The 26,507-nt window shown below is 36.6% G+C and overlaps 1 protein-coding gene across 27 annotated transcripts in view; it reads right to left on the bottom strand.

Moving 5' to 3' along the window:
* Positions 1 to 16,761, bottom strand: part of SEC31A (SEC31 homolog A, COPII coat complex component) — a 64,462-nt gene extending 47,701 nt beyond the window's left edge. For 25 of the 27 annotated variants that reach the window (XM_065877363.1, XM_065877364.1, XM_065877365.1 and 22 more), the window contains exons 1-5: positions 6,552 to 6,630; positions 5,776 to 5,899; positions 4,290 to 4,488; positions 2,242 to 2,337; positions 833 to 973 (exon numbers count right to left, since the gene is read on the bottom strand). In XM_065877363.1, the coding sequence (XP_065733435.1) occupies positions 833 to 973; positions 2,242 to 2,337; positions 4,290 to 4,488; positions 5,776 to 5,899; positions 6,552 to 6,630 (639 nt within the window). Of the gene's footprint in view, positions 1 to 832; positions 974 to 2,241; positions 2,338 to 4,289; positions 4,489 to 5,775; positions 5,900 to 6,551; positions 6,635 to 16,320 lie in introns of those variants that run through there. The other 2 variants (XM_065877374.1, XM_065877385.1) reach the window with 2 other exon arrangements.
* Between the last annotated feature and the right edge of the window lie 9,746 nt (positions 16,762 to 26,507).

Raw genomic sequence — 26,507 nt, 5'->3', positions numbered from 1 at the left:
TTTTCACATGGGATAAATTAACATTATTATTGAGAACTACCTGGAAGTTCAGATCCTATTAAGTATTCCAAAAGATGACTGAAATGTTTATTGTATACTTTATTCCACTGAAACTTGTTTTAAAATTTTTGACTCACTGAAAAATAATACCCTGAAGAAACATTCTTGTAAATAATGTTTTTTGTTGTTATTATTGTTGTTTTTAAGTTATATATGTATTCTCTGATTTAGGCAAACTCGTTTTTTTTTAAATGTCCAACTAAACAATGTAATTAAAAACAAATTAGCAAGACAAGGCCTAAACTGTGTCTAAATTACTTTATAGCACATGATGACATAATATTAATGAATCTATAAAGCTGAAAATGTAATGTGTTATACAACAGCATATACTGTGTTAAGTGGGAGAACATCAGCTCACTTTAGCAGTACCTAATCAGAAAAGATGAAGCCAGGAGTCTGGAAACTACAGCTTCACAGTCATAAAATTACTAGCAGGGACAATTTTTACATTCTTGAGAAAGCTAAAGATGAATTAAAAAGTTGCTATAATGCTTTGGAACAGCTAGCAAAGCAAAACAACCAGTATATCATGGAATAACCCCCTTGATTAACCAATCTTTTTCTTCATCATTAATATATCCCGTGTGGTTTAGTAGGAATTTTATTATTTTCCCCAAAGGAAGAAACCTCTCATTCCAACATGATTGGTCCATAAAAAGACAGGATTAGACTTTATAGAAATTTGATTTGTTGCCTACTCTGACAAACTATATAGGAATAGCTACAGCAGGAATAAAACATGTTTGTCACAAATCAATCACAAACTTACCCTGTTACTATGATCACTGACTTTGATGATAGGTTCATTTTTTCTAAGATCCCACACAGTGGCCCGGCCACTGGGATTGGCTGATGCCAAAATATGCTGAACTTGTCTGTTCCATGCAATGCAGCTGATATCTTCTGGGGGCTATAAGGAATAAACAACTAAAAGCCATTTCTCAATAATAATCAAATTTAACTACAAAATCTAATTCTTTTTAAAAACTGGATTACTTAAAAATCGGATCTATTCATTCCAAAAATTTATTTTTATATTTTTAAGTTCTCAACATCATGCAATAGAGTTTAAAGCTCAGGTATATGCCAATTCAAGTATTTTACCTTGTTTATCACCAGGCATTTATTAAGCTCCTGTTACAAACCAAGCGCTGTTTCTTTACTTTGCAACTGCTCCAAGGTAGATAACAGACCACAAAGTAGATGCTGGTCAATATGACAGACATCTAAGCAGAGCAAAAGTTACAACCTAGACCTAGAAAACTATCTTTAATAAATGGTAGGCCACACACTATTATTATGCTACCTTTCAGATTGCCAAAATGTTACGGCCCATTATAATGGCCACTCAAATTGAGGAGTCCATACCAGGGGTCCCCAACCCCCGGACCGGTACCAGTCCACGGCCTGCTAGGAACCAGGCCACACAGCAGGAGGTGAGTGGCCGGTGAATGAGCGAAGCTTCAGCTGATCTGTATCTACAGCTGCTCCCCATTGCTCACATTACCGCCTGAGTTCCACCTCCTGTCAGCATTATGGTGAGTTGTGTAATTATTTCATTATATATTACAATGTAATAATAATAGAAATAAAATGCACAATAAATATAAGGCACTTGAATCATCCCAAAACCACCCCCCCACCCCAGTCCGTGGAAAAACTGTCTTCTGTGAAACCAGTCCCTGGTGCCAAAAAGGCTGGGGACCACTGGTCTATACAACATAAAGAAACTCAAGGAGGCAGGGGGAGGACTGTTCTTTCTCAACTTATTAGAATTACATAAGAAACAGGTTGAGTGTTTTTTTTAAAAATAAGTTTCCTCTCTAGTCTATGATTTTTATTATAAGGTTGGATATTGTTAAGATACCATATTATATAAAATACTATACTATATAAAATATTATACCTAAGAAAATTATTAAAGACTTGTCTTTTATTTACTACCATAAGTCTAGTATATCAAACAGTGTCTGGCAGATGGTAAGTGTTAAATAAATATTTACTGTTGAAGGATTCACTGATGCTCTAAAGAAACATATTTATTAATACTTTACTATGCTGAAGGAAAATCAGTGACATTTAAAAACTGATTTTAAACAAATATATTCTGTGTGAAAAAAACAAAGTGTAGAAAAACTGATTTTGGTTCTTTTGATTACATTGAAATCAATGTAATACCTGCGTTTTGGCTCCTGGTGTCATTGGAGTTGCAAAATTGTTTAAATCCCAAATGTAGATTTCAGATTCATTAGCACCAGAGGCCACCAAATTAGTCTGTAATAAGAAACAATTAACAACTAAATAGCACTTACAAATAATTAAGAGAACTCAGAATAATCCAATTCAGGGCTGGAAAGACCTGTCTGTTTTAAGGCATATAATTTTTCTAATTAAAAAAGCAAAATGCATGAATTCCTAAAAACTATGCATAACAATCTGAAATGTATATAGTTTTTTAAAGAAACATTCTAAAATTCTATTAAACTAAAAAGACAATACATCTACTGACATTTTAATATAAGACATTAAAAAGTAATTGCATGGATAAATTCTTAATTATGCAACTATATGTGCATTACTGCTTGTGGTTTGCATCTCTGGAAGGGGACCTGTTGTGGGAGACAAAAATAAGTCACCAATTATTGCTTCAGACAAATAGCCAAATCCTAAAATAATGGCATCTATCTCAGGATACCTCAAAGCCAGCTTCTGGAGATGGACCAAGATAGGGCTAGTAAAATCTATTGTCTTAAATCCTCACATATTTATGTATTAAAAATTTTCTTTTATTGAAGTATAGTTGATTTACTTCAATTAAAAAAATATAGTTGTTTTAGTTTCTGGTGTACAGCAAAGTGATTCAGTTATATATATATATATTATCATATTCTTTTCCATTATGATTTATTACAGGATATTGAATATAGTTCCCTGTGCTATACAGTAGGACCTTATTGTTTATCTATTTCATATATAGTAGTTTGTATCTGCTAATCCCAAACTCCTAATTTAGCCCTCCCCTAGCCCTTTCTCCTTCGGTAACCATAAATTTGTTTTCTATGTTTGTCCTCACGTATTTACATTTCATTTATGCTCAATCTTGTTACATTTCATTTATGTTCAATCTAGTTCCTGGTGGCACAATTTTAGGGTCAAAAAGACCCTAAAATTGTGATATGAAGTACAGGAAGATAACGAGGTTCATATACTGACCTTCATCCTTTACTGTTCACTCTCATTAATACTTCTATAAACAACTGACATATAACTATGAAAATAGAGGAATTCTGGTAGTAGCCACCTATGATACAAGACACTAACCAAAAGTCAGCAGCTGTTTAATCCAATTAACAAAGGAATTAGCTATCTAATCTAAAGAGTAGACACAGGAATGAAGAAGTTAGGGTTTCTATATTTCTATACCCAAAGTATCTATTTATAATACAAGAAAAATAACTATTTTAAACTTTCTTAAGATAATATTCAGGCTTTCCTGGTGGCGCAGTGGTTGAGAGTCTGCCTGCCGATGCAGGGGACATGGGTTCGTGCCCCGGTCTGGGAAGATCCCACATGCCGCGGAGCGGCTGGGCCCGTGAGCCATGGCCGCTGAGCCTGCGCGTCTGGAGCCTGTGCTCCGCAGTGGGAGAGGCCACAACAGTGAGAGGCCCACGTACCGCAAAAAAATAAAAAAAATTAAAAAAATAAAAATAAAAATAAAAGATAATATTCATTTTCTGGTTATACTCAATTATCGTAATAATTCAAGATCTTTATTTATTTATTTTTAAAATTTATTTATTTTTGGCCGTGTTGGGTCTTCATTGTTGCATGCTGGCTTTCTCTAGTTGCAGCGAGTGGGGGCTACTCTTCGTTGTGGTGCGCAGGCTGCTCACTGCAGTTGCTTCTCTTTGTTGCAGAGCACGGGATCTAGGCACATGGGCTCAGTAGTTGTGGCGCACGGGCTGAGCTGCTCTGCGGCACGTGGGATCTTCCCGGACCAGGGATCGAACCCGTGACCCCTGCATTGGCAGGTGGATGTTCAACTGCTGCACTACCAGGGAAGCCCTTGAACCCTCCATTCTTCAAACAAATACACTCACTCATCAATCTGCACAGGCACAGTTTTAGCTTTCAATTCCAAGACTGAGGCACAGCAGATTCATATACTTATATAAAATAAGCAGCACATTATCTCAAGAATTAAGAATAAATGTCAAAAGTCTAACCTGGAAAATGTTCACATCCAAGGCTCTCACTGGGCCAGTATGTTTGTCATTCTGGGCAATCACAACTTCCTTATCACCAGCTATAATTTTAGAAGGATCATAAAGAATAATATTTCCATTTTCACCACCTGCAATCAGAACTCCAGAGACATCTCCTTTGGAATCCATCTTATGAGGCCCCCAAATCAACTTGTGGTACCTTTAAGAGAAAATGAGCAAAATAACTCTTTTTTGAAGTCAAATAAATGTAGAAAAGAATCTGAAATTATACATTTGTTTTCATAAATACTTCAAAAATACTGCTTCTCCTCTATTTCTGGTAACTGCATAACTTGGTGAAATGGCATTTTAGTTTTTATTTATACTCATACATACATGTTTCATTTTGTAATCTTAAAGAGTACAAAAACTCTTTTGTAGAGCTAACATGACAAAGTACACTTGATTTGTGTGTCAAAAGATATGAGCTTAAGAATGGTTTTACCATTTAGAATCTGTGAGACCCTAAGCCAGTTACTTTGGTTCATTTATAAAATAGAGCTAATCAACCACCTCCCTGATTTTACTTGACTACAGAAGTACTCACTAACAAATTACCTGTTAAATAGTAAAGGAGTTAAGGGAGTCATCTGAAATTTTCTAAGAAAAATAATGTATTCTGAGAGTAGAAAAGTGACATCAAAATTATGTCTATTATGACAAGTACCCCATTGGTGGAGAATAAAAGATTATGGTTTGGCAAGGTGGCAGCGTGGAGATATACAAGACAAATGGTGGTGAGGAGAAAAACTGCTAGACGAAAGGTATCTGGGGTTCCCATCACAGTGGGAGGGCTTGGAAGACTATGGGAGGTCCCATGAGACTCCATCTTCTGAACTGTATTGTTAGCTAAGGTAAAATTCTTCCCCCAAACTTGCCAAGCTATTAAGGCAATAAAGCATATTTTACTACTCAAAGAAAAGTGTCCTTCTCTGCATTATAATACAGCTTAAGTACTTGGAAAGGTGATCTAAACACCTATTGTACCAGAAATCATGTCAATAAAATTCTCTGTGAAATGTATTTTTAAATATAGATAAGTACAAGGGGAAAAAAAAACCAACCTCCATTCAGGGAAAATCACTATTAACATCTTAATATTCATCCAACTACTCCTTTTTCTAGTCGTACCTACCTTTTTTTGTAAACAGGTGAGATAAAGGAGATAAAAGAAAGTAACTCTACTATATCATAAGAAAAAAATACTAGAAACTAGAGCCTCTCCTTCCTATCCTACACATAACAGTCAGTAGTAAAAAATTCAATAAAACAGATAGACACTTCTTTTACTTCCGTAGAAATGCACTCATATAATTTTTCACAAAATATTTCACGTCATTGATAGTACTCCTTACAGTTTCTAATAATGGAACATTTGTAGACACACTAGGCATCAACCACAACATATAACTGAATAATCATGTGAATTTAAGGTTGAATCTCATACCTGTGAGAAGAAGAGAAAGTGGCACAAGATTTCATATCCAAGGACGGATCAGAAAGGTCTAATTCAAATATCTCAAGAGAAGCACTGGTACTAAATGTTGCATCCAATTGTTGAGCAGATGTTCCTACAGAAAATACATTTATGGTAACTACATATGCAAAAATAAAAGACTCAGAGAAAACCATACAAAATAATGCACTTTTCAATTATCTCACTCATGAATGCTGCACTAGTGGTTGAAATCTCAGCACATATACCACTGAGCAGATGCTTAAATTACTATAGCAATAAGATTCTGATGCAAGGCTCAGAGATGATGTTTGTACGAGTGGGTAGTGAAGATAATTTTTTAAGCCTATAGATATTTTAAAACCTCTCTGTATAAACAGCCCCATGCTTATAGTTACAAACGATATAACTCCAACTCTTTTTATATAAAAATGCTAGCATCAAAACTGTTCTTCATTCATTCAAACTGATATTTTATTAACTTTTTTACATGTTATCTATTGTGCTTAATACTGGAGGAATAAAGATAAAGCACAATTCTATGAAGTGGGGAAGACACTCTAAATGTAACAGACCATGATTAATGCTATGACGTACAAGCACAGAACTCAGCTGATCCAAAGGCTAGACATTATCTCGCCAGGGAAGGAGAGACTTTCTAGAGGAGATGAAGCTTGAACTGAATTTTAAAGGACAAGTGTAAATAAGTCAGATGCGGAAGAGAAGGAATTAGGTGACTCATACTATCTTCTCTCTGTTGAACTTACCTGTAGCTAGGTAAATGGGATGATTCTGGGCAGGGCTCCATGCCTGCATGGCTGTACGATCTATTTCCTTTAACTTCATTCTGCTAAAGAGAATATTTCACACAGAAATATAATAAACATGTAATATGGAACAAAGAAATATTTTTTTACATAGAAATATACTAGACAAACCAATACATCATTAGTAGTGCTGGAATGCCAGTAAGTCAAATTGGTCTACGTATCATTTGTTGGGAAATGTTCAATATTAGAAAGAAGAGAAACTTGTTAAATTATTTTGAGACAAATATAGGGCTATTCTAACTGTTTACAGATTATAGCTCTTCAGTTGAAAAATCAGTCTGGAAAGAAACCTGCAAAAACAGGGACAGTAAGTATTTGGTTAATTAATCTTGGTACACAATACGTTTCTCAGACAAGACAATATGGGTGGCAGTATATCAGGGGTAAGAGATGGCACATAATAAACAAAGTGCATCTTCCTGGAGCAGGATTACTCAACAATAAGAGCAGTTTGAAAAATTAATTTAAATTAAAACAGACTAACACAGAGGAGAATAAAGCAAACCCACAGATTTGATAAAGATAAAGCAAAAAAATTTTTTTGAATGGTCACTCCAAGTTACAAACCCACATGCCATTATTTTATATATTCTCTGTTAAAGTTACTCTGGTAGAAGAATTCAGGAGGTACTGTGCTATAGCATTAAAAAAAATTGTTATTTTACATAAATGCATTCACATGGCATACTATTCCACTGTAAGATGTACCATAATTTAATGGTACCATAATTTAATGGTACCATAATTTAATTACTTAGTCTGCTACTGATGAACACCTGAGCTGTTTCTAATCTTTTGCTATTTTTACAAACAATGCTGAAATGAATGGCCATATATACATGTTATTTCATTCATGGGCAAGGAAAGCTGTAGATTTCCAGAGGTAAAACTGATGCATTAAAGGATAAAAGTAATTTTAATTTTGATGGATACTCCCAAGTTGCCCTCCATGGCTACTGTACCTTTTCATACTCCCAAGAGTAATCCATAAGTAGCTGCTGCTACTACAGACCTTCCAGGGTAACCAGCATGATAGGTGAAAAATGTTAGCTCTGGATAGTTGTAATTTGCATTTCTCATACTATAAATAACGTTGAACATCTTTTTTTATATGGTTATGGGTCATCCATATTTCCTTCTCTGTCACCTTTTCTGTCTATTCTTGTCTATATCATTTGCCCATTTTTCTATTAGGCTATCAGACTTTACCTTTGATTTTGCTTATTTTTTTTTACCTTTCACAACATTTCCATTTTTTAAAAATAGATTTTATTTATTAGAGCAGTTTCAGGTTCACAGAAAATTTGAGTGAGAAGTATAGAGAGTTCCCACATACCTCCCTCCCCTGCCCTCTTGCCTCCCAAACGCAGCCTCCCCACTCATCAACATCTTGTACAGCGCAGTGGTGTATATTTGTTACAATCAATGAATCAACACTGACACATCATTATCAACCAATGTCCATCGCTTCCACTAGGATTCACTCTTTGTGTTGTACATTCTATGGGTTTTGACAAATGTATAATCCACCATTTTAGTATCATTCAGAAGCTTCCCTGCCCTAAAAACTCTCTTGTGCTCCACCTATTCATCCCTCTCTTCCTCTGTCCCTCCTCTTCCCTCCCTCCCTGGTAACCACTGATCTTTTTTACTGTCTCCATAGTTTTGCCTTTTCCCCGAACATCATTTAGTTATAATCATACAACATGTAGCCTTTTCAGATTGGTTTATTTCACTTAGCAATAGGCATTTAAGGCTCCTCAACGTCTTTTTGTGACTTGATAGCTCATTTCTTTTTAGCACTGAAAAAATATTCCATTGTATCAGTGAACCATGATTTATATTTTTTTACAAATTTCTCACTTTAAAAAAACTGGTTTCTGAATTTTGATTAGTTATAAAAGGCTTTCTGCATGCTACAGTTATGAAGACATTCATCAATAGTTTTCTTCTAGCAAATTCATTTATGGCTTCTTTTTTTTTTTTTTGCGGTACACAGGCCTCTCACTGTCGTGGCCTCTCCCGTTGCGGAGCACAGGCTCCGGACACACAGGCTCAGTGGCCATGGCTCACAGGCCCAGCCACTCCGCGGCATGTGGGATCTTCCCGGACCGGGACACGAACCCGTGTCCCCTGCATCGGCAGACGGACTCTCAACCACTGCGCCACCAGGGAAACCCTACTTTTTTTTTTTTAAACTAAACTTCAGAATAGTTTTTGTCTAATTCCAGAAGAAAAAAAGAACGTGTTTTTTATTGAACCTGTACCCAAATTAGTAAATTAATTTATGGAGAACTGACACAATGCTGAATCTTCCTATCAAGAACTTGGTGTCTTTTGATTTAACCTTCTTTTTTATCTTTCAGTATCGTTTGAAATTTTTTTGATATATTGGGTTTGCTTACTCCTAAGTATTTTCTTTTGGTTTGTTTGTAAATGTGGCTTTTTTCCCTTCCATTATAATGTCTATGTTCTTATTGTTATATGAAGGCTAATGATTTCTTTACATTCATTTTTAATTCTGCTATCTTATTGAATTCTCTTCTTGAAGTAGTGCTTCAGTAGATTCTGTTGGGTTTTCCACATATACACTCATACCATGTGCCAACAGTGACAGTTATTTCCTCATTTCAAATTGTCATTCCTCTGATATCTTTCTCTTGTGTGAGCTAGCCAGTACTAATAGTACCATATTCAAGAGTAGTGATAACAGCGATATTTTTGTCTTGTTTTGTTCTTCAGTGAGAAAGCCTATTGTATCACCATTGAGCATGGTTTTGGAATTTGAGATATACATACATATATTTTTGTGTGTATATATACATATATACACACATTTATATCTGTACAATATACATATATATACAAATATATATATGGAAATGGCCAATGATTACTGTTTTACTGAATGCTATTCATAAAGACTGGGTGTTGAATTTTGTCAAATGCTTTTTCATTAGGTAATTGGAGATGATCATATGATTTTTCTCCCTAGGTCTACCAATAAAACAAATTACACTAACAGATTTCCTAATATTGAACCATCTTTTCATATGCTGAATAAACTTCTCTTGACCATGATGTATTGTTCTACTACTGTGCTGCTAGATTTTGTTTGTTTAAAAGTTTCACTCCTAGAGCCTTAAGTGAGATTCAATAGATAGTTTTCTCCTTTTGTACAGTCTTTGTCAGGTTTTGGTATCAATGTTATACTTGCTTAATAACAAATGTGGGAGTTTTTCTATGTTCTGGAACACTTTCAAAAACAGCATTGGAATTACTGGGTCTTTAAAGATTTAACAGAATTCTCCTGTGAAACATCTGGGTCTGGTGCTTTTTGGGGGAAAGTACTCCTTTGGTAATTTTCTCTATTTCTTCTATGGATATTGATCTATTTGAAATTTTAAAAATTAATTACTTAGGCTGCATTGGGTCTTCGTTGCTGTGTGCAGGCTTTCTCTAGTTGTCACGAGTGGGGGGTACCCTTCGTTGTGGTGCGCAAGCTTCTCACAAGGTGCGGTGGCTTCTCTTGTTGCAGAGAACGGGCTCTAGGCATGTGGGCTTCAGTAGCTGTGGCATGAAGGCTCAGCAGTTGTGGCACACAGGCTTAGCTGCTCTGTGGCATGTGGGATCTTCCCGGACCAGGGCTCAAACCCGTGTCCCCTGCATTGGCAGGCGGTTTCTTAAACACTACGCCACCAGGGAAGTCCTGAATTCTCTTTATTCAAGGTCATTTTTTGTAAATTACATTTTCCTATGATATTTTTTATTTTTTTTTACAATTTTCTAATTTATTTGTTTAGACTCAAACATAGACTCATGATTCTTTTATTCAATGTTATTATTTTTTAATATTTATTTATTTATTTGGCTGTGCCAGGTCTTAGTTGCAGCATGTGGGATCTTTGTTGCAGCATGGGGGATCTGTAGTTGCGGCACGCAGAATCTTTTTTTAGTTGTGGCATGTGGGATCTAGTTCCCTGACCAGGGATGAAACCCGGGCCCCCTGCATTGGGAGCTCAGAGTCTTAACCACTGGACCACCAGAAAAGTTCCCCATAATTCTTTTAATTTGTGCTGTGTATGGTGATTAGTCCTTATTTATTAAGAATATTTGTGTTTTGTTTTCTCCTACCCTCCTTTTAAAAATTAACTTAGCTACTGATTTGCTTACGGAGTATCTACAAACAGCCAAATTCTGGATTTACTTATTCTACTTTTCTTGTTTTTGAATTCATTAATTTCTGCATTTATTTTTATTAATTCCTTCCTTGTACCTTCTTTTGGTTTACTTTGTTCTTTCTCTAACTTTTTAGTTAAATGCTTCACTTACCCATTTTTATTATTTCTTTAGGCTTTGAATTTTCTCTGCACACTGCTTTAACTGGATCCTATACATTACTAGTGTTTTCACCATTATGATCACCCATTTTACAATTTCCATTTGTATTCTCCATTGATACAACAGTTTGAATTTAATATCCAAGTGGAGGGGCCTTTATTTTTACTGCATTGTGATTTTTCTGTACTATTTCTTCTTTATGAAATTTATGTAAGTTTTCTTTGGGGCCTATGCAAGTTTTTGTGAATGTTCCAGAAGACCTAAAAAGAAGGGGTGCTCTGTTTTCAGAGTTCAATATATGTTAATCAAGTCTACCCTACTGACTTAATTGTTTAAGTCTTCTATATCCTTATTATTATTTTTTTCCCCACTTGATCTGTCCTGGATCAAGAACAGCAAATTAAAAGTATCCTGCTACTAGTGCATTTGTGCCTATTTCTCCTGGTATCTCCTAAAACTTGCTTTATGAAAGTTACTTTGTTATTCAGTACATAGTTACATATTTACATATTGAATACATAGGTAGACAGATATTCACAATGCTAAATGTTCACTGTCAAATACATATTTTAGCTTTACAGGATATTTTTCATCCTAAATAATGCCTTTAGGCCTGAATTTCACTTTGTCTCATATTGAGATCAATAGCCTAGCTTTCTTTTTATTTGCCTTTATGTGTGCTCTTTGGCCTTTTCAACTTCTGAACCATTTTGTTTTCCCTGGCTATCTTGAATACAGTGAAAAAAAATCAGGTTTTGCTTAGTGATCCAATTTGAAAAATGTTTAATAGATTAGCTAATAAATGTATTTAAAATTTACTGATATGACAGAAATGGTTACTCTCATTTCTATCATAGTCTGCTATGTTTGGTTTTATAATGTTAAAAAATGTCTTTCACTGTTATCTATTTTTGTGTGTGTATTTTAAAATTTTTTGATAATTAGAGTGATTTGTATTTTTGTTCTAGTATATGTTTCTGGTTCCATCTTTGTTACTATAATTTTAAATAATTTCACTTAGTACTATTAATCCTCTATTTCTTTACACAGTTAACTACTATGAGCACTAACAAAATTAGCTTATATAATCTTACTGCCTCTCTTGCATCACACAGTTATAATCACAGTATTATCTTTCTCAGTGTTTACCTTTGTACTGCTAAATATGCTTATACTTCTACTAACTGATTTGTCAGCTTTAAATGATGTTCTTTGACTCCTAGCCATTATAGATTAGGCAATCCACAAACTTACTCTACATCCAATTTTCTTCTTACTTCCCAGTTCTCTTAATTTTTTACTTTTACGACCAATTCCTACATCATCAGATATTTAACATGTACATTTTATTCTTTCTTCCTTATTCCTACTTTTGTTTTAGCCTCAGGTCTATTGTAGTTAAATATACTCAATGTTCTGTAACAGTACTCTTGCCAGTTTTCTTACTCATCTCTGGAGGATGAAGTTCATCCTCTAACAGTTTCCTTAAGAGGGCCTTAGACTAAAAACATGCCCTGAGTCTTACATGTCCAAATTGTTTATACTTGATGAACATTTTACAGATAACAAAATGAAGGCACAGAAAGATTAAATAATTTGAAAACACTAGCAAGGGGCAGAGCCAAGATTTGAACTCAGAAGTTTAGCTCCAGAGTCCAAGCTCTTACTTGTTATTACAACAAGCTCAAGTATTCAATTTTAATCATAGAAGAAATATTAACATTTAGGAGAAATAATGAATGGCAAAGAAACTACAATGCATGATGAAATTAAGGGAAGACGACATGTATTTTAGAAACAGCCTAGTTTAGGCAAAAGTGGATAGAAGGTTGAATTACATAGCTTAGGGGCAGGGCCTCTGGAGTTAATCCTCAACTTGAATACTGGGTCTGTTACTTTTGACACCGTCGACACATCACTTGACCTCTCTGAGCCCCAATTCCTACCTACCTTTGTAAGATGGGGTTAAGAGTGATTACCTTAGGGGATACTGTGAGGTTGAAATGAGATAATGTATTTTACAGAGGTCCAAACACAAATTAAAATGTGTTTTGTTTTGTTTGTTTGGTTTTTTTTTTGCGGTACGCAGGCCTCACTGTTGTGGCCTCTCCCGTTGCAGAGCACAGGCTCCAGACGCGCAGGCTCAGCAGCCATGGCTCACAGGCCCAGCCGCTCCGCGGCATGTAGGATCTTCCCGGACCGAGGCACGAACCCGTGTGCCCTGCATCAGCAGGCAGACTCTCAACCACTGTGCCACCGGGGAAGCCCTAAAATGTGTTTTAATATGCTAACTACTTTAAAGATTATTACTATCATGAGATTAATCAAGAAAACTGCACATCTGGTTTCCTAAGATTATTGTGAAGAAAAAAAGGAAAAAAAATCCCAATTTTCTAAGAAGTGAAAAAGAGGCCTATTTTCTTTATATGAAATGCCCTCTTTTTCTTCTCAGCCAATTGTCTTTAATAATAAGTTCAAATCCCAGGTCCTTCATGAAATCTGCCCTACTGGTCCAATCCACACTGATCTAAATAGTCTCTTAACTCTTTACATTAGTCTGTACCACACTTCAAGCATCTTACAATAAAGTGTCTTATTTATCTTAATAAAACTTTTTAACATTCTATTAGTACATATTTTCCCATTGCCTGTTTTACCAACTGTTTTATATGTCATCTTGTCTCACCAAATCGACAAATACTGTCATTTTTTCAATCAAGTGTTACAGCTTTTACCCTTTTTGGACTCAAAATTGCTTAGCACAGACTGAGATACGCAGTTTTGCTTGATTGATTTTGAATGTCTGTATTTATGGGAATACAAAAAGACTGATGAGCTAGAAAGACCAATTTCAAGTAAAATATTTAATTTTTAAATTCTTCACTGTTTAAAACTTAACTTATTTAAAAAATAGGGGAAAGTACTAAAGTGCCTTTAGAATAATTTCTAAAAGTGAAAACAAAATAGCTACATATATATAAAGTTTTTTAAAAACCAAATTGAATATAATTACAGTATCTTTAGGAGTAAAGATACAACAAGGGCTACTGAATTCATGAACACTTAGTTAATGTGTAACATTTACTGAGAGAGAGAGAGACAAATTCACAAGAACATAAAATGGTTAAGTAGGAATTCAAAGCATTTATAAAGTCTATTTCTTGGCCTTAGTACTCAATGTTCCACCAGAAGCAGTTCCACTTATGAACCTGTAATGAACATAAGGCTTAAATACCGTTGTTTAAAAAAACATCAAATCACTCTACTACAAATAGCCTAGAACTACATTAAGCGGTCTGAATCTAATTAGACAAGAATACCATAAACTACATATCATTCTCAAAACTATTAAGAATACTATGGAAATACAGCTTCATCTAGATACATGTGTATTTCCTCTTAAAAATGACCATTTAGTTGTAACTAGTTTTCTTGAAAATATGAAGAAAGAAGTGAGATTTATAATCTAAAGTCTTAGATTAAAGTGAGACTTGCTTTAAAGTCTCACTTAAAGCAAGTCCCAAGTGAGACTTGCTTTAAAAACTTTGTGTAATTTTTTTCAATATTGTATGTGATTAGAATTCATGCTATGTAGATTTGTTTCATTCAAGACTATTTTACACAGAACATAGTTGTGAAAATATTAAAGGAAAATTGTGAGGACAATGGTTTGTTTACATATACCCCCATAAGACAACATCTATAGCACAGCAGTTGAATGTATGGAGACTAGAGCCGACATCCTTGGTTTAAATCCCAGCTTCACCATGTCCTAGCTCTGACTTTAAGCATGTAACTTTATCTATGTGTGTCATGGCTAACCATTTGGTAAAATAACTGTAATAAAAGTACGCCATAGGTTTGTTGTGAGAATTCACAGAGAACAGTCCCTGGCACCTGGTCAATCAATGCTTGTAAATGACAGCTAATACAAAAGTCACAATTTAAAATGTTTACCCCAGTGAATCTTCAAAAGAATACATCTACTGAAGAAAATATATGATCCAGAAAACTTATTTATTCATCCAAGTTTGTCTCCACAGCAATTGTGTGCAGTTAAGTGAAAACTTTTCTTTCTGCATTTTCTAAACGCTAATTTTGTGAAGCAACACTAAAACCCAACAGTACTATTCTCTAAAAAAATACCAACCTTACAAAGCTACATATAGAGCTGACCTAAACCAGAAAGTAAAGAGTGCAAGAGGTAACAGAACTGGAAACTCTGACTCCCAAACCAGGAATACAATCCCTAGCTGCCACTGTCTTTAGTAAAAATCCATCTTGTGTGGGCAAAATACCTCATTATGGGTGGGCACATTTGTTCTGGAGAATTTGTTTAATGTTATTGATGTTCTAGGCTCATCTCACTCAACAAAAACCAAATCAAAGAAGCAACTGTGCATTGGTGAACTAAATGGAGTCACACTTATCTGCAGTCTTAATAAAACTTTCTGAGCTGAAATTAACTTATTTAAGAATGACAACACTTCTAAAGACAATTGAAAAATCAATTTAATAATATCAACTTACAAGAATCTTTAATTTGGGATTTGTAAACCTCATGAAAATATACAGAAAATCCTATCCGTGTGTATATGTGCATTTTTTAAGGAAGATGATCCAATGGTTTCATCAGATCCTTAAAAGAGTGGAATCCCAAAAGGTTGAGAATCATTGCTCTTTACAGTCTACAAAAATTTCTTTCCGTTCTTATGCTATTAGTTTCAGAAAAGAACTTACTTATATACAATTAAGGAATATAATTGTAAATCCACTCAAAATCTCACATTTCCTAAGTAAACTTAGATGTGTGTAACAGAAATTCACAACAACAAAAACAGTTCAACTTATCCAAAAGTTCTTAGAGTCTACGAAACTTTCCCAGAGCTGTAATTAAGGGACAATGAGAAACCAGGAGCACAGAAGAACCACTAAGAAAAGGTAAGTAATCTTTAGCCAACTCTAGAACAATCGTCATGTACTGAAAACTTAAGACAGCATGAAACAAGGACGAGGCTCATAATTATTGATTAAATAGAGTTACAGTTGCCCAGAAAGACAATCAAATTCCAGTTTTCTGTGGTTAGAAAGACAGTTTAGGAGGAAGGATTTGTCACCATCAATGCAACTTCAGAATGACCTAGGTAAAATTAGTTCCTTGCGCTCACGGAAAAGTTTATAATGCTCGTAAGCCCAGGCAGTATTAACCCCGTAATTTAACCTCGTATAATAGTAACTTATTAGCAAAAACATACGACACTCAATGATACTTCCTTCGAGGTATAGGCTGCGACCGGCGACTACTGCCCTTAAAATAATCCAATCCTGGTTAAATGACAACAGCCTATAGTTAAAACCTACGAACCTTTAAATCTGGCAACAGTTCAAATAGCAACAAAAAATCCCAGCTAAACTAAAGTCAACCAAAGTAATCCTGAGGTTTGTTTCCTTCCCTCGCCCTTGGGGACCGCACCTCTTTGTGCACAAGGATCTGAAGGTCTCCTAACCTCAGACGCCAGCTACGGGCGCCGGCAGGACACCCTGTCGCAAGTCTCAGGGGCGCCTCTGCTCAGCAGTGGAAACGTCGGCGGATGCGGACCGGGCGATTTCCAAAGCAGCCGTGACGCCAGGCGTTGACCCGCCGGGCCCGAAACGAAGACCCGGGCGCGCCTCCACCAGAGGCCGGGCCGCAGGCTGGCGGCGACCAGCGGAGACCGAGGCCGGGATACCAGCGTTGGCCCAGGCTCTCCCTGAAGGGCCAGGGCCCTCTAAGAGGAAAGAAGGGGACAGGCGGACACACCTGGCGGGGACCCCGGGCGACCAGTTCCTACAGTAGCGCCGCGCTCGTCGGACTCTCCCAGCATTCGCTGCCGCCCCTCCTCCTGCCCAGGGCCACCTCCACGTTCCGCTCCAACGTGGCAGCCGCAACCCCGCCCAGCCGGCTGTCCGACGCTTCCGGGAGCGACGCCTTGCCCCGCCCGCCCCGGCGCGCGGCCGGCCACGGCACTTCCGGGAGCGATGGTGGAGGGGGCTCGCTCCCGCGCCGCGCGCGCCCCCGTGAGGTTAAGGATCGGTTCTCGGAGGTGGCGTGCGGTGGCGGCCAGGACGACCCCAAAAAGAAAAATCCTGCTGGGCGTAGCTGCCTAGCGGAAGAAGGGCCCCGGCCCGCAGGAACGCCACGTAGCCCTGGTCCTGTGAAACGCCAGCAGCCCCCGCGACACTGCCAACGCGACCAGCCACCGAAAATCGGGCTGCAAGGGCCTTATTGCAACAACTGTAACTGTGACTGGGCTCTTAAAATTGCTTACTTGGTTCTACGGCATTGCTTACTGAGACTTCTTTAAAACCAAACGGATCTGTTTATACCCGAAGGCTGTTGTGGACGTACTTGATTTGTTACTCTAAAGAGGCATACTGGGGTAAATAAGGTATTCCAGTTAGTATCCTGCGGTACTATTTGAGATCTGTTAGCATTTGCCTTCAGGCACAAACTATACTAGTTTCACCAGAGCCTGGCATCTAATTAGTGCGTTGCCTGGATGTTGTTTCTAGTTTACGGAGGAATTATTTCACAGCGAGCAAATAAAGCCAGAGGAAAATCACTTGCTAAAGTACAGAACCTGTATAGTTCTCTTCCCATTACACCAGTCAAGGGTCTTTTCTAAACACCTTCACTGGAAGTAGTATCTCTTTTTTGAACACACAAAGCAAAATATAGCAAACACTCTTATTTAAGACAGTAGGCACATTTGTACTCACTGTACTCCTTCCAACACCCTTTTAGCATTTTATACTTCTGGTTCCGTTTAAAAAGCAAATTTATTTATGTAGGGCTGAAGTAGACCTGCTCAAGAGTCTTAGGATAGAGTTGCTAATTTCTAGAATTCTAAAAAGACTTCCATTTTTACTTACCGCTGCAAGGACTAGTTTACCTAAAAAGGTGTCAGTAAAAATCCCTGACTTAAAAGTGGGACCATCATTTGAGTCAAGTGAAAAGAAACGTTGAACTTCCTACTGCCCCATTCCCCAAAGATCCCCCACCCCACTACCTGTAAGTGTGCAATGGTATGGAAAAGTATTCATAAGAACAACTTTCTCAAAACTCAATGACGCAAGCAGTGGTCACATTCTTCGGTATACAATCGTACAGTTCAATTACATGTCCCTATTGCATAAATAAAACTGCAAACCTCTCCACCCCGGAACCCCCTTTTTGTAGACCCTTGTGAGATAAGAATTGCAAAAGAAAAATGTTTCATGAGAAAATTACATGAAATTCAAATTTTTGTATCCACAAAGTTTTATTAGAACAGAGCCATGCTAAATGGTTTGTTATTGTCTATGGCTGTTTTTGGTGCTACAAGGGCAAACGAGTATTTGCTAGAGACTATATGGCCCGCAAAGCCTAAAATATTTACTATATGGCCCTTTACAGTAAAGTTTGCCAACCCCTATTCTATTAGACAGGATTTTACCTACAAATGGATTAATGCTCAAAGTCCAAATGAGACATTTAGTATTATAAATTTTTATTTCAAAGACTTGATGTAGTAGCATACAAAGACAATGTGAAAAATGTCAATTATAATATATATGGTTATAAGGCTAAAATATAGTGGTTTCTCAACTTGATGTATTTATATCTGGTTGAATACAAAGACTCCTTAGCTTGTTTTAAATGCAGGCGGTTCTGGCTTTGACTATGCAAGCTGAAACTCTGCAAAGTCTTACTCTATGGGATTAACAATCTATGATTATTCTGTAACCTTAAAATTTGCCAAAACATCAAAAACCCTCTTGGTGTTGGTTATAAATGTAACATAGTAAAATTAATATTTAAAACACTAGAAACTTTGGGAATTCCCTGGCGGTCCAGTCAGTGGTTAGGACTTGGCGCTTTCACTGCTGGAGCTCAGATTGAATCCCTGGTAGGGGAACTGAGGTCCAACAAGCCATGCAGCGCAGCCAAAAAACAAAAAAAAAACCCCAAACCCCAAAACCGAACAACCCCCCCAAACAAACAAAACCCCAAAACAAATCACTAGAAACACTGAAAATTATAATGTTTTATTTCTTTATAAAAAATGTATCAAGTAGTTTGAAAAGTGCTTGCTTTCTTCACATTATATGACTTATAACATGGAGTGTGCATCTTATCTCTGCCTTGGCAAACTGTCATACTCCTTTCTAAGTTTGAATCAGCTTCCAAAATTTTATACTTTGTGCCATCAATGTCATGAAACATCTCTGAAAGTTCCTTCAATGTGAAGTTTTTCAACAGCATGACTTCTGAGACACGTTCATCCTTTACAACTGCTTTACTCACGTAAAACTTTATATTTGCCTTCACTACGTTCTGCCTCCTGCGTATCTAGGAATGGCACCAGTGTCAACATTCCCAGGATCATCTTTATCTTCTAACTCCATTTACATCCCACCTAAATCCTGCAGTTTTTTGCATAGTACAGCCTCTCACTACTGTGCAAAGCAAGGACTGCCTGTAATTCTTGGAATGTTGAGTGCAAATTTCACAGTAGCATCCTTATCTGAGCTTGTAGCTTCACCAGGTAGCTTAACATTAATGAATTCATGTTGACTTCTGAAACAATGAAACCAGCCTTCACTGGCAGTAAATAGATGTCCTTGTAATTACCATTTTCCTTCAATGCAGCAACTAACTTCAATGCCAAACTGACTGGGATTTGTTTTTGATTACAGTCCTCAATCCAAAGAAGTAAATGCTCCATTTCAACCATCAGCGGCTTTCTGTTCCTAGTACAATTTAAACGAAAAGATGTTGAAGCAACTTTACATTGTTTTTGTATTCATCAGACTTTTAAAATGTGGCTTGTACTGTAGCTTTATGTAGGCCTAGGTCTCATCCTATCTTTGCTTTGCTGTGGCCATTTTCAAATCTAACCACATCTAATTTCACTTCCAGTATTATCACTTTTCATTTCTTTGCTATTCTGTCATATTTGTTGACCAATTCCCTCTTCTGATTTTCTATTTTTGCAAAATCTCACATGGGTTTATCCCTAGGAGACAAGGAGGCAACACAACTATATGCTTTACTATCTGTAACTAATAGATGTTCAGTGACCAATCACCAAGACTTTGAAAGAAGTGATGTAACTGTTACTGTTCATGATGCACATCTTTTCTTTGCATAATGATTTTGCAATAAAGAGCCAGTAGCAAAGTTTATGCAATAATTCAGTTAATACTGTGACAACTAAAAGTTCAGCTGTGTTGTTGTGGGACAGGTGTTGTTTAACTACATTGTGAAAACTGATATTCACGCATGGTGAAATGGTGCAAAGTAAGGACTACCTGTATCTAAAAAGAAAAACTATTGGTAGTTAACAAAACAGTCAACTTTTAACCCAATTTAGTTAACTACTAGCCAAGCCAAATCCTAGATCAAATAAAAACTTCAGTTTTTCTCAAAAGAATGTTAATTCCAAGACTCTGAATTACTCATTGGAGCTAGAAGAATGTTTGGAAGTAATAGAATATAGAATTCTTCAAATAAGGATTTGCAGACAGTCCAAAGACATCCTTTTGTGAATTTAGGCCCCCTTCCCTCATTTCAATAATCTTTAGGTCTGCAAAAGAGTATAGTTCTGGACAACCATACTGCTGTCCAGATTGTAAAACTTTACAATCATCACAAGGCACAGGGCACAAAATTTACTGGATAGCAGCCAGTACTATGTTTACTTCTGCAAAACAGTAGCATCCACCCCGTTAATGTTTAAATTTTGTTTTCAAATGCATTTATTTTGTAAATCTTTTCATTAAGGGCAATAAACAAAGTTTATATCAACTTTAAGAAATAGAAAATTAACTTAAATCAACATTGAGTATTCACAAAAATTTTCCCGCTTTATATTCCTCCAATTTGAAAAACACCCAAGATTACACGCCTGATTAATGACAGATTAATCTGGTATTAGATTTGAGATTCTTAGCTTCTGACCACTGGCCTATCTGCTATTCTTGAAGAAAGCTAAAGTTATAGGATGGTCATCCACTGGCACACCAAACAATTATGTACAGAATATCCAATAATTCAGCAAATTTAAATCCCAGAACATATGATCTCTAATTCAGGGCCTGAAAGAATTGTATTATTTTTAAGAAAAGATGACTGTCAAGGTTAAAAGTCCTACCCCCCACCCACCCAACTGCCTATGCTGTATCAAATCTATTGATTTGGAAAATTATATTATTTTTGAAATAGTATTTGTTATCTTTGAAAGCTGAAAAAATAAGGAAAAATTGTAATTGAATATGATATCCACATTATGCTCAATATATAATGAATACAATATCCAATTTTTTGCTCAGATTTGATTTTTTGTCTTCTTTTGTCAAAACTGAAAAGTTTATAAACCTCTTACCTTATATAAATCTTCGAATTCCTGATAAATCGGACAAATGGTGTTCTCTAAGAAAAACACCCTTCAATTTTATTCCTAAAATGAAAAACATTTATAGGCAAGTCAATGTACAGAAACCACATTTTATCTATAAGCCGCATGATTTTTTTTCATTATGTCCTCATCCACATACATTAATCACAACAAATCATGATGTGAACAGCAGTGGAAAAGTTTAATCATTGGACATTTATACTTTCTTCTTATTTTCAACTTAAGCTCTAGCCTTAAAGTTTTTATTGCTTAGCTCCTTTTAAAAAAATATGTAATAAATGCACATTTCTATAGTTTTAAATTCTCTCACATGGAACAGATAAGACCTCCAATTTTACTATGATTGGAAAAAACCCGTAACAAAGATAATTTCAAGCATATCATTTACTACTTTGCACAGGTTACCTTATGCTAACTTGGAGGTGTCGTCTTCTCAAGATCAAGCCTGATATGGGAAGGGTAACTATACCTTAATACATTTCCAAACTGGTTATGCCTTGCTTTATATGTAATGTTTTTGTTATCAGACAAGGTTTCCAATGATCAGAAGCACCAAAGCTTTAAAGGAAAAGGGGGAAAGTCGTCTCTGTTAACAAAGAACTTTTAAGCAGTAATAATGGGAAAAGACTCAAAAGATTACAAATCTCAGGAACTAATTAGAATTCTGCCAATTTGGAACATTCTGACTTCTTGACAAGGTCTGTTTTGCTCATTAAGAGGGACAGAGCCCATGGTGGGGGAGAAAGTATCAGAAAGAAAAGAAAGTATACTCACCCTATTGGATAAAAATCAAGCTTTGGGGGAAAAGGGCAAACTGCTCTAAGTCTGCTGCTGCATATTTGTATCTTTACTCCATCCTATGTCAAATATTTGTGTAATTGCCTATAAGTAACTGGACTACATTCCTTGAAAAACTCTAAACAGAAATGTCAACTCCTCCAAGTCAATCTGAACCCCAAGCAAAATAATAGAGGAAGGGGACACACAATTTCTATCTATAGTCTAGTGTCACCAGCTTCTCTAACCGCCTCCACCTAGGAGGAATTGGGAGAGGGGAAATGGGTCTGAGAAAAACAATATTTAATCAAGGCAGAAGATCCTGACTATAAACTGAACTTTCTTTTCTTCTTTGGCTCCGGACACGCAGGCTCAGAGGCCATGGCTCATGGGCCTAGCTGCTCTGCGGCACGTGGGATCTCCGCGGACCGGGGCACGAACCCGTGTCCCCTGCATCGGCAGGCAGACTCGCAACCACTGCGCCACCAGGGAAGCCCTGAACTTTCTTATAAACTCCTTAGATATTTTCCAAAATGAATGTAGCACCACTTAAGTAGTTTATATATACATAGGCGAGAAAGAAACCATGCACCATAGCAAAGAGAGCACTCATTTGGATCATATGCTCTCATACTTCATCTGACTTGAGGGTCAAATATTAAATCTCTTGATTTAATAAACTGAAACAGTTTTTTTTAAAAAGTATTTAACTAAAGTGTGGCAGTCAACCTCCAAGATGGTCTTCAATGATCCTACACCTCTTGGCAGTCACACCTTTGTATAGTGTCCATCTATACCATACCAGGACCAACAGGATAGGGTCCTGTTGGTGTTTTGTCACTTTCAAGAATATTGAAAGACAACCTTCTATCTTGGCTTTTCTCTCTTGGACGAGTGTCCGAAAGCCAGCTATCATGCGGTAAAGACACTCAGGCAGCCCATGGAGAGGTTCACATGGTGAAGAACTGAAGCCTTTAGCCAATAGCCATCAGGGAACACAGGCTTGCCAACTGAGACAGTTTGGAGGCTGCTGTCTCTGTTCTACCTCCTCTCCCCAATGTTCCGCAAGTGTTTGTTGTTTTAAACTGCCAAATATTGAGTAATTTGTTACACAGCAATAAACAACTAACACAGAAGGTCACAATCCATATCCAAAAACTAAAACGCACAACTTATAAATTAGCTGAAAAGGTCTAAAATTCTTGAGAAAGGATCAGGTTCAGAACTGTCTTTATATTTAATCACCAATAATTTCAAGACCCCAAGGCTTTCTGAAGCAGAAAAAACCCCAGAGAATTAAAAGGATGAAAAATTCAGCAAGAAGATGTCAGTCACTAGAAATACATTTTATTATATCAAGATGACAAATAAATGTAAAACTAGCTAAAAATCTGACAAAAAGGTAGGTATTCAATAAGAATGATACCAATCCTAGAAGGCAAAAAGTCTATTTACTTTCATAGGGTTGTTGAGAGAAATAAGTGTTTAAAACAAAAACAAAAAACTGTGTGTATAAGACACTTAGTACAATGTCTTACATGTAACCACTCAATAAGCATTAGCTGTTACTATTTTTCCCCCAAGTAACCAATTAATGAGATTCTATACCATAAAACAGAAAATTAGATTTCACTCAAGGCTTTATAAATCCATTTTTTACTTGGACAATCCTCCCCTTCCAATTCACTGCTTTCGTTCCAGGAATACTTAATACATTAAAAAAAGAAAGATATACTACCTCCCCTGCATATTTCTAGTAATTATCTTCCAAGACCCAGGAATCTTTTCCCAACATCTCCAAGAATATAATTCCTGAAAAGAGATATTTTATTTTAAATTATTTTCTGCACTGGTCAATGCTTTTGACAAATAACATCTTTAATACAGCTGACATATCCTCATTTACATATGCAGTAATCACAACAGTTCATTATGTGAACAGCAGTAAAAAAGTTTAATCATTGGATATGAAGTTATCAAAGGAAGCAAAGATGTAATCAAATGATTAAATTGAGAACTTCAATGTTACCAGTAAAACAATAAAAAATAGCAACAAAAAGCATGTAAAACTTATAAGCAAATGTAAAAATACATAAATACAACTCAAAAATCAATGATTCCATTTATAAGGGACTGCATACTTCCCTATCCAAAAGTACACTAAAAATACCAAGAGCAGCGACCCCTTGTGGCTTCTGTAAAGTAAGTGGGTTATTTTCATTTAGCAGGTCTACATTTAAGTAAATCAGTTCTGCAACATAGCAGCTTTCTGTAATTCATCTGTAATTAATAATTAGAAGAATATTGTCAGAATAATGTGCGAGCCATATTATCAGGAAACAATGCAGCAGAAACACATGTATCTATTTGCGCGCCAGGGATTGAAAACACAAATTCACCTTAGACATTGTCTCTGCACTCAAGGAGCATCCTCTAGCAAGTTTCTTACAAACTTTGAGTCCTTAAAAAAGGGCAACCGCCACAATGATACCACTTCACACCCATGAGAATGTGGAGAAACTGGAACCCTCGCCCATTGCTCGTGGGAATGTAAAATGGCAGCCACTTTGGAAAAAGTCTGGCATTTCCTCAAAAAGTTAAACATGAGTTAGCATATGACCCAGCAATTCCGCCCTTAGGCATATACTCAAGAGGAATGAAAACACATGCCCCGACACAAACTCGTACACTACTGTTCATGGCAGCATTATTTGTAACAGCCCCCAAAGGAAAACAACCTGAATGGACACATAAAATGTGGTATATATTCATATAATGGTATATTTTTTGGCAATAAAAAGAAATGAAGTACTGGTACTACAACATAAATAAACCTTAAAAATATTCCAAGTGAAAGAAGCCAGTCACAAAAGACTAATTTCTGATTCCATTTATATGAAATATCCAGAATAGGCAAATCTACACAGACGAAGATTAGTGGTTTCCAGGGACTGGGGGAGGGAAAATGTAAGCAGTGACTGCTAATGAAAAGGGAGTCTCTTTTTGGGGTGATGAAAATGTTCTAAAATTGATTGTGGTGATGGGGGCACAACTCATGATACACTAAGACCCATCGAATTGTGCACTTTAAATGGGTTAATTGTATGGCATATGCATTATATCTCAATAAAACTCTTGCCAAAAAAAATAAGGCAACCAATTTTTAATTGAAAACTTATTTATTTCTATTTACCCTTATTCAGGTCTTAATTGGTTGAGTGCTAGAAAAGCTTCTAATAGTCTAACCAGCTGACAGTGATTTAAATCCAGGTCCTACCCTTTGCACATCTTACAGCCAAGTTAAGTACATCCCCCATGAACCAATTTCCCCCATTCATGTACCATCCTTAGACCTTGTGATTTTTAACAAAACTACATAAGCAAAAGCTATGTTAATTTCATTCAAATAAGATATAAGCATATTATAATGGAAAGCAATCGTGAATAAGTAATACCTTGAGATGAATCTTTTTGGCTAGAGTCTGGATAAAGTAAACAAAAAGGGGAAAAAAACAATCTTGCTTGGAAACGTTTGACTCATTCTTGCCAGCTGGAGATAGAAACAAAAAAGTTAGGAACATTTCTGTTTCCTAAAATAGGCCTCCACAGTTAAGCAGGAAAGATGCCACTTAATATATACTAAGGACCTCTTCAAAGATACAAAATAAAAACTATGTCCTACCTTGGCCCCATTTTGTTTCCTCTATGAAAACTTAAATCTTATACTGTAAACATAAAGAGCTTAACGAAGACATCGTTCTAAGATCTTCTCACCCTGAAAGCTATCCAGGATGCCCCACACCCCAACCAAAACCATTTCATTGGCCCTCTCTCCTGCCCCTCCTAGCACTGCTATTGATGAGTCCAAACTAGACCGTGCGCTTACCCCCAAACCCCGAGGACCTTCTTACCTTATTCCCTTCTTAATTCCCCCATTGCGGCAAAGGATCTTGCAGGAAAGAGTCAGTTGAATTGAAAGTCGACTTATCTTGGTATTACATTCTCATTCAAGCTCCTAACAGTCAACCACACCAATAGCTTCTACATTATCTCTGCATCAGAGAACTACAAAATAAAAGGCAAGGGGCTTCCCTGGTGGCACAGTGGTTAAGAATCCACCTGCCAATACAGGAGACATGGGTTTGAGCCCTGGTCCGGGAAGATCCCACATGCCCTGGAGCAGCTAAGCCCGTGCGCCACAGCTACTGAAGCCCACGCACCTAGAGCCCGCGCTCTGCAAGGAAGAGTAGCCCCCCACCCTCTACAATTATAGAAAGCTTGCGCGCAGCAACTAAGACCCAATGCAGCCAAAAATAAATAAATAAATTTATAAAAA

The sequence above is a fragment of the Phocoena phocoena genome, chromosome 5 (assembly GCF_963924675.1).
Source record: "Phocoena phocoena chromosome 5, mPhoPho1.1, whole genome shotgun sequence".
NCBI lineage: Eukaryota > Metazoa > Chordata > Mammalia > Artiodactyla > Phocoenidae > Phocoena > Phocoena phocoena.
This window is presented reverse-complemented; position numbering and strand designations above follow the sequence as displayed.